At 41.8% G+C, this 15,905-nt stretch overlaps 1 protein-coding gene across 1 annotated transcript in view; it reads left to right on the forward strand.

Moving 5' to 3' along the window:
* The window catches only part of NDUFS1 (NADH:ubiquinone oxidoreductase core subunit S1), a 30,970-nt gene extending 15,520 nt beyond the window's left edge, over positions 1-15,450 (forward strand). Inside the window, exons 12-19 of the mRNA XM_073646392.1 lie at positions 965-1,093; positions 1,308-1,437; positions 2,572-2,732; positions 8,150-8,304; positions 9,246-9,421; positions 10,496-10,630; positions 10,710-10,782; positions 15,128-15,450. Of these exons, the coding sequence (XP_073502493.1) occupies positions 965-1,093; positions 1,308-1,437; positions 2,572-2,732; positions 8,150-8,304; positions 9,246-9,421; positions 10,496-10,630; positions 10,710-10,782; positions 15,128-15,219 (1,051 nt within the window). The 3' untranslated portion in view covers positions 15,220-15,450. The remainder of the gene's footprint in view (positions 1-964; positions 1,094-1,307; positions 1,438-2,571; positions 2,733-8,149; positions 8,305-9,245; positions 9,422-10,495; positions 10,631-10,709; positions 10,783-15,127) is intronic.
* Positions 15,451-15,905: the final 455 nt, after the last annotated feature.

Below are 15,905 nucleotides of genomic sequence, written 5' to 3' on the forward strand. Positions count from 1 at the left end.
CACTGATAGGACCGCCCACTGGACCGGAAAGCCTAGGAAGAGCAGAGGTATAAATGATGAAATCACAGGTTATACTGAGTCTTTTCTCACAAAATCACATATCATTCTGCTCACCCCCTTCTTCTCTATAACATGGGGCCCGCAGATTGCATTGCATTTTCTTGGTGACAGGTTCAAAGAATATACAAAGAGAGTATTGCCACCTAGTGGGCTGACTTCCAGTATAGACAAGCAATAATACAGGTTGCAATTTCTTCCTTAATCTTTAGACCCAGATGCACAAGGTATAGCATGGACTTATATTATTAATCTACCATTCTCCATATATTTTAAGTACCTCCAAACTCAAAAAAGTGGAGCTGCTCGTGCAATATATGGGAAAAACAAATGTATAGTTTATAGTGATTTATTAATACTGAGAATACATAAATATACGCAAATATAAAGTACTTAGTGCATATTAAATCACATAAATTGCATTAGGTCCAAGCCTACACATTACCCATACATGATAATTACCAATTCTCAAATGTAATGGCCAGCTGCACACAATTTTTTAAAATTGTCATTTATTGGCTTATTTATCAGTATTCATTGTTTTTGTATATAGTCAGAGGGTCTCTTGATGAGACAGCCACTTTTGAGCTGCATGTCGTATTAAGTTGTGATTGTGGGAGAACCCCTTTGTCACCTGTCTGCAGGATAAGTTGCTGAATATTTGGGGTCTGTGACCTTTACTACATCCCAGACAGCCCCATAGACTTTGAACGGAGGAGCAGTGCACATACTGACCTGCCATTCTCGTGGTTGGTGGTGGGACCCCTGCAATTAACAACTTATCACCTATCCTGCCTGGAGGACATGTGATGGGTTGTGATTGGGGGACAACTCCTGTAACTTGGCATTAACTTGCTGCTGTTCTTTTATCTATATTATTTTAAATGTTTCTTCCCCTGATGTATAGCTCTGACCTGCGATCAAATTACCTGCTGAATTCAAGGATTGCTGGTGTGGAAGAAGCTGACGTTTTGCTGCTTATTGGTACCAACCCACGATATGAAGCTCCACTTTTTAATGCAAGAATTCGCAAGAGGTTTGTCCCTTTTTACCAGGTTATTCCGCCATCAGGCTCCGAATGTCCCTACTGATAACCGCTGCACATGCTGCATGCTATGACCCCTTCATGTTAGCTCCATCAGATGTGCTCCTAATACGAAAATGAATATTTCCTCCATCTGACATTTTATTATAATAATTAAATTGCTAAAAATATTAAAATGAATTAATCATGTGTGTCCTCTGTAAAGCTGGCTTCACAATGACCTCCAGGTAGCTGTGGTAGGAAGTCCTGTGGATCTGACCTACACCTATGATCATTTGGGAGACTCTCCTCAGATAATCAAGGATATTGCAAGTGGAAAGCATCCGTTTAGTAAGGTACGTGGTGAGTAGTACACATTTTATGTCCAGCAAGGGGCCGTGCTCAGAATAGTCTGCCTCCTCAGCTGCTGCCTGCCAGATGTAGTAGAGTATAACCACTACTACCGATGGGACAACAATTAGTGCTTACAATTTTGCAGTGTAACAATAAGATGTTGTAGGCCATGATTTCCTTGAGTGGCATGTTATAATTAAGCTGTCATTTTTCCTTTGAGTATGCATCATTGTTATGAACATTATTGCAGCCCAACCTTGTTCCTCATGGAGACTCGTATCTTTTGAGGTATACACAAGTGCTGTATGCGTCTGAAAAAGTGGAGGTGTTGGGGCCTAATTTAGTGCCAGCAGCAAAGGGGCGGAAGTGCAATAAAAACTGGCCTTAATGCCTGCTGCTGTCACTGCAGTTAGAGGTTTTCCAGCGCTTCTCACCTCTGTATCGGGAGGTGTCGGGCACTGCTTCCATTGCATCTGATATATCTCACACTATTGTCCAATTGTAGTTAGCTGACCCTTGTGTAAAAGACCTGCTGATACCTAGAAGGTGGCCATAGCAAGATCAGCAGTAGTTCTCACCACCCAAAAACAGGGCTGTGGAGTCGGTAAGCCAAACCTCCAACTCCGACTCCTCAATTTCCATGACTCCGACTCTCTCATACATGGATCATGTTTAAGTGATAAATTTACTGTAGCACAGATTCATCTCAGTTAAAAGTCTAGACCCTTAGATCAGGAACAGGACAGACATTTATAGGACATTTCATAACTTTTCCAAATTCTTAGGGAAAAATATTCCCCACAAACTGCATTGAACTACTGTACCCAATTTATTATATATTTTAGGAGTTGGAGTTGGTCCATTTTACACCTACTCTGATTTCGACTCCACCAGTATGGACACAGACTCCGACTCCACAGCCCTGCCCGAAAAAAAGAGGAAATCAGACCATCAATGACTCATTTTTAAAAAGACCTATCCCCAGGTGTAAAGTAGTCAGTTTGTACTCTTATCTTATTCCTGATGCTCCACTGAGTATTGTGTGTGTTGTATTTTTTTTTTTTTGTCACTCATTGGTAACTTGGGATAACTGGATCTCTGTAAAGTGATCGTCTTACTTTTTTATATATTTATAGGTTCTTAACCAGGCCAAAAAACCGATGATTGTGGTAGGCAGCAGTGCCCTGCAACGCAAAGATGGGGCAGCGATCCATGCTGCTGTATCTACTCTTGCCCAAAATGCTAGGAGCAGTAGCGGGGTCTCCGAGAATTGGAAAGTGCTGAATATTCTGCAGAGGTAAAGTTTGGATAAAGCAACACTTAAAGTAAAACGCCAAGCTATAGATATTCCATAACTATTTTACTTCTCATGTCTTTTTATAATTGTGATAATTCCTAAAATATCATCTGTTTTATAGCTCTGGGGTCAGACATGTAGTCCTACAAAGAGGATCGCTCCAGTGTTTGGTATTAAAGCCAATCTGGCACTGAAAAGTGACTGCACATTTGTCATGTATATTTTTCATACTCTACCTGGTGTCTCTGTCATGTATGGGCACTCTACCTGGTGTCTCTGTCATGTATGGGCACTCTACCTGGTGCCTCTGTCATGTATGATCACTCTACCCGGTGCCTCTGTCGCGTATGGTCACTCTACCCGGTGCCTCTGTCGCGTATGGTCACTCTACCCGGTGCCCCTGTCGCCCATGGCCACTCTACCCGGTGCCCCTGTCGCCCATGGCCACTCTACCCGGTGCCCCTGTCGCTCATGGCCACTTTACCCGGTGCTCCGGTCGCCCATGGCCACTCTACCCGGTGCCCCTGTCGCCCATGGCCACTCTACCCGGTGCCCCTGTCGCCCATGGCCACTCTACCCGGTGCCCCTGTCGCCCATGGCCACTCTACCCGGTGCCCCTGTCGCCCATGGCCACTCTACCCGGTGCCCCTGTCGCCCATGGCCACTCTACCCGGTGCCCCTGTCGCCCATGGCCACTCTACCCGGTGCCCCTGTCGCCCATGGCCACTCTACCCGGTGCCCCTGTCGCGCATGGCCACTCTACCCGGTGCCCCTGTCGCGCATGGCCACTCTACCCGGTGCCCCTGTCGCGCATGGCCACTCTACCCGGTGCCCCTGTCGCGCATGGCCACTCTACCCGGTGCCCCTGTCGCGCATGGCCACTCTACCTGATGCCTCTGTTTGCCTCCCACTGTGACTTTCATTGAGAATGGCGTTCCAGTCTATCTGCATCCAAGATGGCCACATGGCATTTGGAGCAATGGTAAGTCTGAGTCTCCCCTGTGCTGTGGAGGTTTGGGTTAGACTTACCACTAATCCATATGCCACTGCAGAAGCCATCTTGGAGGTATGGGGAGGCAGCGTGAGGCAAACAGAAGGCACCAGATAGTGACTATATATGACAAATGTATAGTTACTTTTCAGCACCAGGGAGGAGGATCAGTTTAGCATATACATTGGTTATATGGGCAGTATAATAGGGAAAACCTTAACAATACCTGGTTTTGCTATTCAGTGTAGGTGTCCATACAACTTGCTTATATTAGGGTTTTGGCTACATCAATTGTAACTTGTTGCTCACAGTTCAGATTTAACATGTTTTCACCGGGCAACCCCTTTATCAGTGGGGGGTCTCACCTGCGCTGATTAACAGAATGGGGAACCTTTTTTTCCCCTAAGAATAGAGGAGCAGTGCGCATGCCTCGACCACTACTCTCTTCATTCCCTAGAGGACTACTCTGAGCTGCACTTGGCTTTTTCCAGGAGCCCCATAGAGACTGAATGGAGCTACAGTTGGCATCTAACATGCCGCTCCATTTTGTAATGGGGATACATCTTCCCCGTTTTGCCAGTCAGTGCAGGTACCATCTGATGGACTCCCACCGATCAGTAAGTTATCATCTTTCCTGCAGATAGGTGATGACTTGTTTTCAGCAGACAAGCCCTTAAGTAACATTGAAGTATTACTATAGGAAACTCCTGGGTTTTTGCTGGTGTTCCCTGTATTTTCACACATTTGTATTCCTGGTTTTCAGTTTGTAGTCTTGGCCTTCCAATTTGAGGTCCAGCATGAACATATTGATGGTTTTATCACAGTGGATAGAACCTTATGAATGGTTTGGTCGGTATCTGGCCAGGAACAGTATTTGTACTTTGGATTTTCATGCCCGTATCGCAAATATTAACCCCTTAACAACATTTGACGTACTAATACGCGTCTGTGCCCTGGGACTTAAGAGCCAGACCCGTATTAGTACGTCATGGCGATTGCGCGCGCACACAGGCTGTGAGGGCACGATCGCCGCCGGGTGTCAGCTGATTGTCACAGCTGACATCCGGTACTATGTGCAGGGAGCGGTCCTGCACCGCTCCCAGCACGTTAACCCCCGCGATGCTGCAATCGAAGTCGATCGCAGCATTGCGGGGGCAAGGGGAGGTGATCGCAGATACTCACCTCCTCTTCCAGCGCTGACTGCCGTGGCTTCCAGGATGTTGCCATGACGACCCGATGTCGTCATGACAACATCCGGGTCACCAGACAGCAGGAAGATTTTTTGGACATGCGCAGTGCATCTCCAAACAATCTTCTCACTGTGCAGCGCTGACAGCCTGCATGGCACAGGGATGGTGCTCCATCCCTATGCTATGCAGGCGATCAGAGAAAAAAAAAAGTGAAAGTCCCACAGTGGGACAAAGTTTTTAGACTTTATTACTATCTAAAAAAAAAAAAAATTGTAAAAATCTAAAAAAAAAAATTAAAAAAATAATCCACCAAAAATAAAAATAATGTACCCATCAATAAATATTATTATAAAAAAAAAACTAAAAAAACAATAAAAGTACACATATTTGGTATCGCCGCGTCCGGAACAACCTGACCTATAAAACTGTCTCACTAGTTAACCCCTTCAGTGAACACGGTAAAAAATAAAAATAAAAAACGAACAAAAAAACAATGCTTTATCACCATACCGCCAAACAAAAAATGGAATAACACGCGATCAAAAAGACAAATATAAATAAAAATGGTACCGCTGAAAACGTCATCTAGTCCCGCAAAAAACAAGCCGCCATACAGCTCCATCAGCCGAAAGATAAAAAAGTTATAGCTCTCAGAATAAAGCTATGCTAAAAAATATTTTTTTCTATAAAATTGCTTTTATTATGTAAAAGTGCAAAACATAGAAATACGATATAAATGTGGTACCGCTGTAAACGTACTGACCCGAAGAATAAAGCTGCCTTATCAATTTTACCACACGCAAACAGAATAAAAAAAAAAAAACAATTCCTGAATTGTTGGTTTTTGTTTATTCTGCCTCCCAAAAATCGGAATAGAAAGCGATCCAAAAATGTCACGTTCCTGAAAATGGAACCAATAACAACGTCCACTCATCCCGCAAAAAAAAAGCCGTCAAATGACTGTCTGCCAAAATCTGGAAAAATTATAGCTCTCAAAATATAACGATGCAAAAACTAGATTTTACAAAAAATGCGACTTTTAGTGTGTGACAGCTGTCAATCATAAAAACCCGATATTCTGGTATCGCTGTAGTCTCACCGACCCGAAGAATAAGGTTGTCTAATCAATATACCGCATGAGGAACGGCGTAAAAAATAAACTCTCAGGTTAGGGTTGTGCTAGGGTTAGGGTTGTGCTAGGGTTAGGGTTGTGCTAGGGTTAGGGTTGTGCTAGGGTTAGGGTTGTGCTAGGGTTAGGGTTGTGCTAGGGTTAGGGTTGTGCTAGGGTTAGGGTTGTGCTAGGGTTAGGGTTGTGCTAGGGTTATGCTACGGTTAGGGTTAGGGCTGGGGTTGGGGTTAGGGTTGTGATGGGGTTGGGATTTTTTTCAAAAGTAAGAAAAAAAGATGACGATATGGCGACTAGTGTTGAGCGCAAGTGCTCGCTACTTGAGTTTGCATCGGGTGTTCTGGTATGCATTGAGTATCGTGGGTATTTGAGTGACATGCTTGAGTCTCCGCCCCATATGCTTCACGGCCCAAAAAACTTTGCGGGGATTGCCTTCCATGCACGAGCTATCCCCGCATGTTTTTTTTTGGGTGTCTAATAACCGTGAAACATCCGGGCGGGGACTCGAGCAAGTCACTCGAGCACATGCAGTACATGGTGCATACCTGAGTACCCGATGCAAACTCAAGTAGCGAGCACTTGCGCTCAAGACTAATGACAACTTATTCAATATGATGACCTAATGTTATCAAATTCTGTGTCGTACCTCTGGGTTCAAAATGTTCACTATACACCTTAATAAAATCCTTGAGGGGTATAGTTTCCAAAATGGGGTCACTTGTGGGGGAGCTTCACTGTTTAGGCACATCAGGGGCTCTCCAAACGCGACATGGTGTCCGCTAACAAATTGAATGGAAAATCGGCTCAAATTGTTAGCAGACGCCATGTTGCGTTTGGAGAGCCCCTGTGTGCCCAAACATTGGAGTTCCCCCACAAGTGACCCCATTTTGGAAACTAGACCCCCCAAGGCACCTGTCTAGATGCATAGTGAGCACTTGGAACCCCCAGGTGCTTCACAAATTGATTAGTAAAAATGAAAAAGTGAAAAAAAAAAAACACTTTTTCATTTTTACTAATCAATTTGTGAAGCACCTTAGGGTTCCAAGTGCTCACTATGCATCTAGATAGGTGCCTTGTGGGGTCTAGTTTCCAAAGTGGGGTCACTTGTGGGGGAGCTCCAATGTTTGGGCATACAGGGGCTCTCCAAACGCAACATGGCATCCGCTAATTATTCAAGCAAATTTTACAATCAAAAAGTCAAATGGCGCTCCTTCCCTTCCGAGCCCTGCCGTGCGCCCAAACAGTGTTTTTTCCCCACATATGGGGTATCTGCGTGCCCAGGGGAAATTGCACAACAAATTTTGGGGTCCATTTTTTCTTGTTACCCCTGTGAAAATAAAAAAAATTGGGTCTAAAGTAACATTTTTGTGAAAAAAGTTAAATGTTCATTTTTTACTTCCACATTCCAAAAATTCCTGTGAAGCACCTGAAGGGTTAATAAACTTATTGAATGTGGTTTTGAGCACCTTGAGGGGTGCAGTTTTTAGAATGGTGTCACTTTTGGGTATTTTCTGTCATAAAGACCCCTCAAAGTGACTTCAAATGTGATGTGGTCCCTAAAAAAATGGTTTTGTAAATTTTGTTGGAAATATGAGAAATCGCTGGTCAACTTTTAACCCTTATAGCTCCCTATCAAAAAAAAATTTTGGTTCCAAAATTGTGCTGATGTAAAGTACACATGTGGGAAATGTTATTTATTAACTCTTTTGTGTGACATATCTCTCTGATTTAAGGGCATAAAAATTCAAATCTTGAAAATTGCTACATTTTCAAAATTTTCGCCCAATTTCCGTTTTTTTCACAAATAAACGCAAGTGATATCGAAGAAATTTTATCACAATCATGAAGTACAATATGTCACGTAAAAACAGTCTCAGAATCAGGGGGATCCGTTGAAGTGTTCCAGAGTAATTACCTCATAAAGTGACAGTGGTCGGAATTGATAAAATTGGCCTGGTCATTAACGTGCAAACCACCCTCGGGGGTTAAGGGGTTAAGCACATACTGTTAGTTGGATTGAACGTTACAGTGCATCCTGATGTGTAGATAAGATATCGAACCCCTGTTAGTGACAGAGGCCATTATGTTCAGTCTTTCAATGTCTCACCAGAGTTGCCAGCCAAGTTGCTGCCCTAGATCTGGGCTATAAACCAGGGGTGGACGCAATACGCAAAAATCCTCCAAAAGTTCTCTTCCTCCTTGGTGCAGATGCAGGGTGCATCACTCGTCAGGACTTGCCGAAAGGTTGCTTGATCATCTACCAAGGTGAGTCACTGAGGCTTGTACTATAACCTGTGTCCTGTCTATATATACTGTGTATGCAATTTATAACGGCTACCTCTGTCTCACCGCGGACCTTCTCACATGCGGAGTTACAGACATTGCAGCTGCATCCCCCTCCTCCCTGTCTAGTATACATTGTATTAAACCAGATTTGTTGGAGACTGAGGAGGTTTCTGAACAAATACAGGGTGGTCCAAAAGTAGGTGGACAGAAAATAATAACATTTATTTTGATTTATATATAAAATTATATTTACTAACACAAGCATAACATTGACAATTCAATTTTATTCTGAACAATAATACAAAAGCCCTTAAATTTTATCATTGCAGGTGCTCAAACTGTTTTCCATTACAATTTGCACAGCTTTGAAGTCTGCCTCTTACGCTTCGACAAACTTTTTTGCACAAATCTCTTTGGGTATTCATATCTTGAAATGCATCTCTTATGTAATTTTTCAAATCACTGACACTTTTGTTTTTCGACTATAAACTTTGTCCTTGAGTACTCCCCAAAAGAAAAAATCCATTGGGGTCAAGTCTGGTGAACGTGCCGGCCAATCAAGTGGGCCTCTTCAGCCAATCCATTTATTAGGAAATATTTCATCAAGATACTCGCGGACTACTCTTGAATAATGTGGAGGGGCCCCATCTTGTTGGAAATAAAGGTCATTTGAATTAGACTGTTGCTGTAGCTGGGGAACAACTTGATTCATTAGAATTTCGAGATACTTATCTTCTGTGACTGTTCCATAACCTTTATAACCTTATTACACTTTCTGTCCACCTACTTTTGGACCACCCTGTATATACACTTTAAGTTACATGTGATCTTTTCTAATAAGATTATTATTTCATTCTTGCATATAACCTGTTATATAATGGTTAGTTTCAGTAATGTTCTATTATTCTCCAATTAACCAGGTCATCATGGAGATGTAGGGGCTCCTATAGCAGATGTCATACTACCCGGAGCTGCTTATACAGAAAAGTCTGCTACTTATGTGAATACAGAAGGCAGGGCGCAGAAAACATTGCTTGCAGTCAGTCCACCTGGGATGGCAAGAGAAGACTGGAAAATCATCCGTGCCCTGTCCGAGGTACTATGATTACATCAAAGGCTTCACTTCAGGCAAAATGGGCAAATTGGCTGTAAGAAATGCCTGACCACTATACATGTTTTATCTGCATAGCTTATACTTGAGGCAAGTCTAGGAAAACCCCCACTGTGTCCATGCCCACGACAATAGAGGGCATATCGTCTATCCTGGCATATCTATTATAGTTAATACATGCATTCTTTATTAAATATTCTGGAGCCTCTTTTCTTAAAAGTCTGCCTTGTGCCATCCTAGGAGCCTCCTAGACATGTTAGAATAAATTGACAACTGGGTGTTGCCTACCCTGTCCAATCAGTGCTGACGATATCACTAAGTATAAGGACGATACCCTTAGGGGGAAGGGTAATGACCAGCACTCCATTAACACCTTTGCGTGAACAGACATAACTGTACATCTCAGGAGCTGAGCCCGCACCATACCTGGTAGATGCCAACTGTAATATCGAGTGGCGGGACTTAGTTTGATCAGTAATTCTGTGCTGATAGTGTCCCTATCTGAGTTGTCTATCAAATATACAATTATTTAACCCATACGTTTGAACAACGAAAAAAAAAAAAAAAAAAAAAAGAAAATGATAGATCTGTGTTTTCTTTTCAGTCATCACACCCCTCCCCCCAAAAAGTATAATAAAAAGTGATCAGTATTCCCCTAAAAAATGGTATCTATAAAAATGTCAGCCCCATACACAAAAAAACAATCCATCACACAGCTCTAGTTAATGGAAAACTTTTAAAATAATAACAGGTCTCAGAAAATGGCGACAATTCTTTTTAATTTCAGCATTTGTTTCTCAATTTCACTTCACTTGGATTTTTTTTACCTGTTTTTCAGTACATTATATGGTAAAATATACAGTCTTATTCAAAACTACAATTAGTCCCACAAACAAGCCCTCATATTGCTATATAAAAACAAAACAAAAAATGGCCAGTCCCAAAGGGGTTAATAAATATTTAGGAGAAATGGTGCAACACTGAGTTATGAAGCACTGAAGAATCTGGTCGTATCACTAATTTTCTTACGTTTAATCTGACCTTTTTCCCGTATTACAGGTGGCGGGTGTAACACTCCCATATGACAACCTCGATGCCGTAAGGAACAGACTACATGAAGTGTCGCCAAACCTGGTGCGATACGATGATGTGGAAGAAGCAAATTATTTCAAACAGGCAGCAGAGCTCTCGCAGGTACTCACAATGGCAAGCTGGCCAGAAAGACGCCTAAAAAATCCAGATCTCTAGTAATGTTTTTTTATTTGGATTTCAGCTTGCGAATCAGCAGCTCCTCGCTGACCCATTGGTGGCTCCTCAGCTGTCAATTAAAGATTTCTATATGACAGGTAAGTCATGGATTCATTTTCCTCTGGCTTCAGTAGAATGGCCCATGGGCTATGTATTTTATATATACAGTGAAGGAAGGAAGTATTTGATCTCTTGCTGTTTTTGTAAGTTTGCCCACTGACAAAGACATGAACAGTCTATAATTTTAAGGGTGGGTTAATTTTAACATTGAGAGATAGAATATCCCCCCCCAAAAAAATCAAGAAAATCACATTGTATAATTTTTTTTTATTTATTTACTTTACTCATTTATATAGCAGCATTAATTCCTCAGCGCTTTACAGACATTATGGGCACTGTCCCCATTGGGGCTCACAATCTATATTCCCTATCAGTATGTCTTTGGAGTGTGGGAGGAAACCGGAGAACCTGGAGGAAACCCACGCAAACACGGGGAGGACATACAAACTCCTTGCAGATGTTGTCCTTGGTGGGATTTGAACCCAGGACACCAGCGCTGCAAGGCTGCAGTGCTAACCACTGAGCCGCCAAAATTAGATAAATTTATTTGCATTTTGCAGTGAGAAATAAGTATTTGATCCCCTACAAACCATTATGAGTTCTGGCTCCTACAGACTAGTTAGATGCTCCTGATCAACTCGTTACCTGCATTAAAGATAGCTGTCTTACATAGTCACCTGTATAAAAGACTTTTGTCCACTGACTCAATTAATCAGTCAGACTAACCTGTACAACAGAGTTTCCCAACCTCCAGTCCTCACGGCCCCCACAGGTCATGTTCTCAGGATTCCCTTAGTATTGCACAGGTGATGGAAGTATCATCAAGACATCAGGAATTCTATCACCTGTGCAACACTATGGAAATCCTGAAAACATGACCCGTGAGGACTGGAGTTTGGGAAACACTGCTCTACAATATGGGCAAGACCAAAGAGCTTTCTAAGGATGTCAAGGACAAGATCATAGACCTACACAAAGCTGAAATAGGCTACAAAGCCATAAGTAAGACGCTAGGTGAGAAGGAGACAACTGTTGGTGCAGTAGTAAGAAAATGGAAGAAATACAAAATAACTGTCAATCAACATTGATCTGGGGCACCGTGCAAAATCTCACCTCGTGGGGGTATCCTTGATCATGAGGAAGGTGAGAGATCAGCCTAAAACTACACGGGGGGAACTTTTTAATGATCTCAAGGCAACTGGGACCACAGTCACCAAGAAAACCATTGGTAGCACATTACTCCTTAAAGGTTAAAATTCTGCAGTGCCTGCAAGGTCCCCCTGCTCAAGAAGGCACATGTGCAGGCCCGTCTGAAGTATGCCAATGAACACCTGGATGATTCTGTGAGTTATTGGGAGAGGGTGCTGTGGTCAGATGAGACAAAAATTGAGCTTTTTAGCCTTAACTCGACTCACTGTGTTTGGAGGAAGAGAAATGATGCCTATGACCCAAAGAACACTGTCCCCACTGTCAAGCATGAAGGTGGAAACATTATGTTTTGAGGGTGTTTCTCTGCTAAGCGCATAGGACTAATTCACCGCATCAATGGGAGAAAGGATGGAGCCATGTACCATAAAATCCTGAGTGTCAACCTCCTTCCCTCCGCCAGGACATTAAAAATGAGTCGTGGCTGGGTCTTCCAGCAAGACAATGACCCAAAACATACAGCCAAGGCAACAAAGGAGTGTCTCAAAAAGAAGCACAGTAAGGTCATGGAGTGGCATAGCCAGTCTCCAGACCTTAATCTCATAGAAAACGTATGGAGGGAGTTGAAGCTCCGAGTTGCCAAGCTATAGCGTCAAAATCTGAATGATTTAGAGATGATCTGCAAAGAGGAGTGGACCATAATTCCTCCTGACATGTGCGCAACCCTCATCATCAACTACAAAAAACTTCTGACTGCTGTGCTTGCCAACAAGGGTTTTGCAACCAAGTATTAAGTGTTGTTTGACAGAGGAATCAAATACTTATTTCTCACTGCAAAATGCAAATAAATTTATCTAATTTATACAATGTGATTTTCTTGATTTTTTTTCAGGGATATTCTATCTCTCAATGTTAAAATTAACCTACCCTTAAAATTATAGACTGTTCATGTCTTTGTCAGTGAGTAAACTTAAAAAACAGCAAGGGGTCAAATAATTATTTCCTTCACTGTATGTGTATATATAGCACAAGGCTATTTATAGACATAAAAATATATATAGCTTCAGTAAATTGTGTGTGTGTATATATGTGTGTGTGTGTATATATATATATATATATATATATATGTATATATATATATATATGTATGTGTGTGTGTGTGTGTATATATATATATATATATATATATATATATATATATATATATATATATATATATATATATATATATAATATATATATATAATATATATATAAAATATATATATATATATATATATATATATATATATATATATATATATATATATAAATAATCGAGAGAGAGATAGAGATATGAATAGGCTTGTGTTACAGATCTGCAAAGGTGCATTATTCCCTGGTGCTATGGACTGGTACCAGAGTAGATCTGGTGTGACCCGGCGCAGCCCCAATAGTGGTAATTGTACATTTAGTGCAGAATTGCTGCTGATTTTCCATCTAGATTTTTGGATGTAAACCTTGTAGTGGAATAAGGTAAGAGGAAAGTGGATGAGATTGCAACAGGTCAGTTCCTGTGTGCTGCAATGGAAAGTCAAAATCTGTAACAAACCCCAGTTGTTCTAGGGCTACTCACACATTTTTAGTGAAATCTGCATGCCCAGCTGTGTTTAAAATGTAAAACCCTTAGACTTCCTTCTTGCTCCAGTGGCAAAGCTTCTCTGGTTACATGCTGATCTCTGTACACCAGCCTCCTGTTGCGATATCTCATCACATGTGGCTGAAGCCTTTGATTGGTGGCAGCAGTCATCCCTGATGAGATTTTATCGTGGGAGGTTGGGTGTAAGATCAGCAAAGAACTAGAAAAGAATTGCCAGGGAAAGTGTTTTTTTAATTTTTTTTTTAACTTTACATAATCACCTGTTTTTTTTGTAGGTAGACTCACGACAGTCATGATTTGCTGTAATAATTTTCCCAACACAATTATGTTTTCCTTTTTTTTTATACTCCACTTCACTTCACTTTTTAAAGGCATTTTTTGAGCTAAAGTAAAGTGGAATGGAAAATATTAATTCTTTTTACAAAAATGTGTGTGAATCTTCTAATAGTTGCACAAAATTGAGCAATTTGGGCGTGTAAATTGCTAACAAAACAGTACAAATATCAAATGATAATCTGACAAATAAAAAATCATTGCCAATAAACTAATATGTGCTAAAAATACCGTAAGGGTGTGTGCACACTGGGTCTTTTTGCTGATGAAGCTAAGCTGAAACTCTCCAGATCCTCCTCCACAACTTAGTTTCTCCTCCAAAAACTCAGCCAAAAGACGCAGTGTGCATATACCCTAAGGATTTGTGCACATTTAGGTCTTTTTCAGGCGGATTCCTCCAGGAACCATCCTGAAAAAACACGGCATAAAATGAACATGGTGCACAGCAATGTAAAAACGACGTTGCTCTGAAGATGTTCAATCCTGTTCTGTTTCTTTTAGCCGCTTCAGGGTTTGAAAACTGTGAAGTGCTTGATTTTAAGCTTCATGTTCATCCGACAGACGGATTCTGCTAGAAAGCCACTATAGAAAAAAAGACGCCGGCAGCAGAGTCACTGCAATAATGATGGCAAATTTACCAGCGAAACTGCTTTAGGAAAAAGGCTGCCGTTTTTTCCCTTAACTGGATTTTTCCTCGTAAGGTTCACCAGCCTATTAAGACACCATGTGCACATAATTTACGGGGGGTTTTCATGCTGAAAAGAGTGACCGCCGAATTGTGCCAGTGTGCGATGTGCACGCTGTCATGACTCCCCGGCTTTGCCGTTGTCACATGATCACAATTATGTGATTTTTCATAGTTGTGGTCACATGCCGGCTAGAGTCTCTCTTGGTTTTCTCAAGGATTTATGACTTGTGACTGCTGACTGTAAGTGCTGGGAAATCGTGACAGTTTGTGCATCTCACACTTTCACAATTCGGCTGTCTGCTATCACATAGGGTGGCCGCAAACTTTTCTTCCCAGGCCAGAAAACCCCTTTTAGTTACAGTTGAATTGAAAATTAAATGGATTTACAAATTGGTTATAAAACTGATAAATTCTGTATTGTGAACTATAACCGGTGTTGTCGGTGTTTCGCTTTTCTCTGTTGTAGTTTTGCCATAAAAATACTAACAAGATTTCATTACTTTGGAAGGGTGCTAACTAGAAAACGTCTTGTATAGCTTTATTCAGGCCTCCTTGTTTACTCTCTCTCGTTCTGCAGATCCCATTACCCGTGCATCACAGACTATGGCCAAGTGTGTAAAGGCCGTGACTGAAGGAGCACAAGCCATAGAAGAGCCGTCCATCTGCTAAATTGTTACCCAGCAAACTGTAACTGTTAGGACCTGTGTTCCGCTCACTGAATTATATCAGGAAATGAAGCTGATTATTGCTTTGCTCTTTGTAGGACCAATGTCCGAGCAATTTAGGATTTTGACTTTTCATCTTTGCTTGTTTTGAAGCAACTTCTATCTTAAGGCACACCAGAAATCCAAAACCGTGTGTACAAACTACTTGTAAGCGTATTAAATGGTTTACTATGTATGCTGCTGGTGTCTGACTTCTGCGCTCTAGTTGTCTATTACCGATGGTGTGAACCCAAGGCACCTCTTCGACTGTTACTTTTATCAGGGCAAGTTCCTCATATATACACGCTTCTCATGGCCCTGAGACTTTCATCTGCCCAGTCCTAGGCCTTCCTGGAAAATAAGTGGCACCATAAGTCTGGCATCTGCTCACCTAATTAACCCAGTATTTCCATTCTCCTAACTGCCATGTTTGGGACAGTCAGGAGAAGCTTATTTAGTCCACAACTCTTTTACTTAAAGAGGTTGTCCACTTCTTTAGCATTGATGACCTACTCTTAGGACAGGTCATCAATATCTGATTGGCCGGGGTCTGGCAACCATCTCCCCCGCTGATCAACTGTTCTCGTGTCAGAGGCCACCAGCCAGCCGGAAATGCTCCCTTGTGGAGCTGTCAGTCTTCTGCTAGTGGCT

This window comes from Phyllobates terribilis, unplaced genomic scaffold (genome assembly GCF_046119375.1).
Source record: "Phyllobates terribilis strain yellow unplaced genomic scaffold, ASM4611937v1 Scaffold_9__5_contigs__length_417890890, whole genome shotgun sequence".
Classification (NCBI taxonomy): Eukaryota; Metazoa; Chordata; class Amphibia; order Anura; family Dendrobatidae; genus Phyllobates; species Phyllobates terribilis.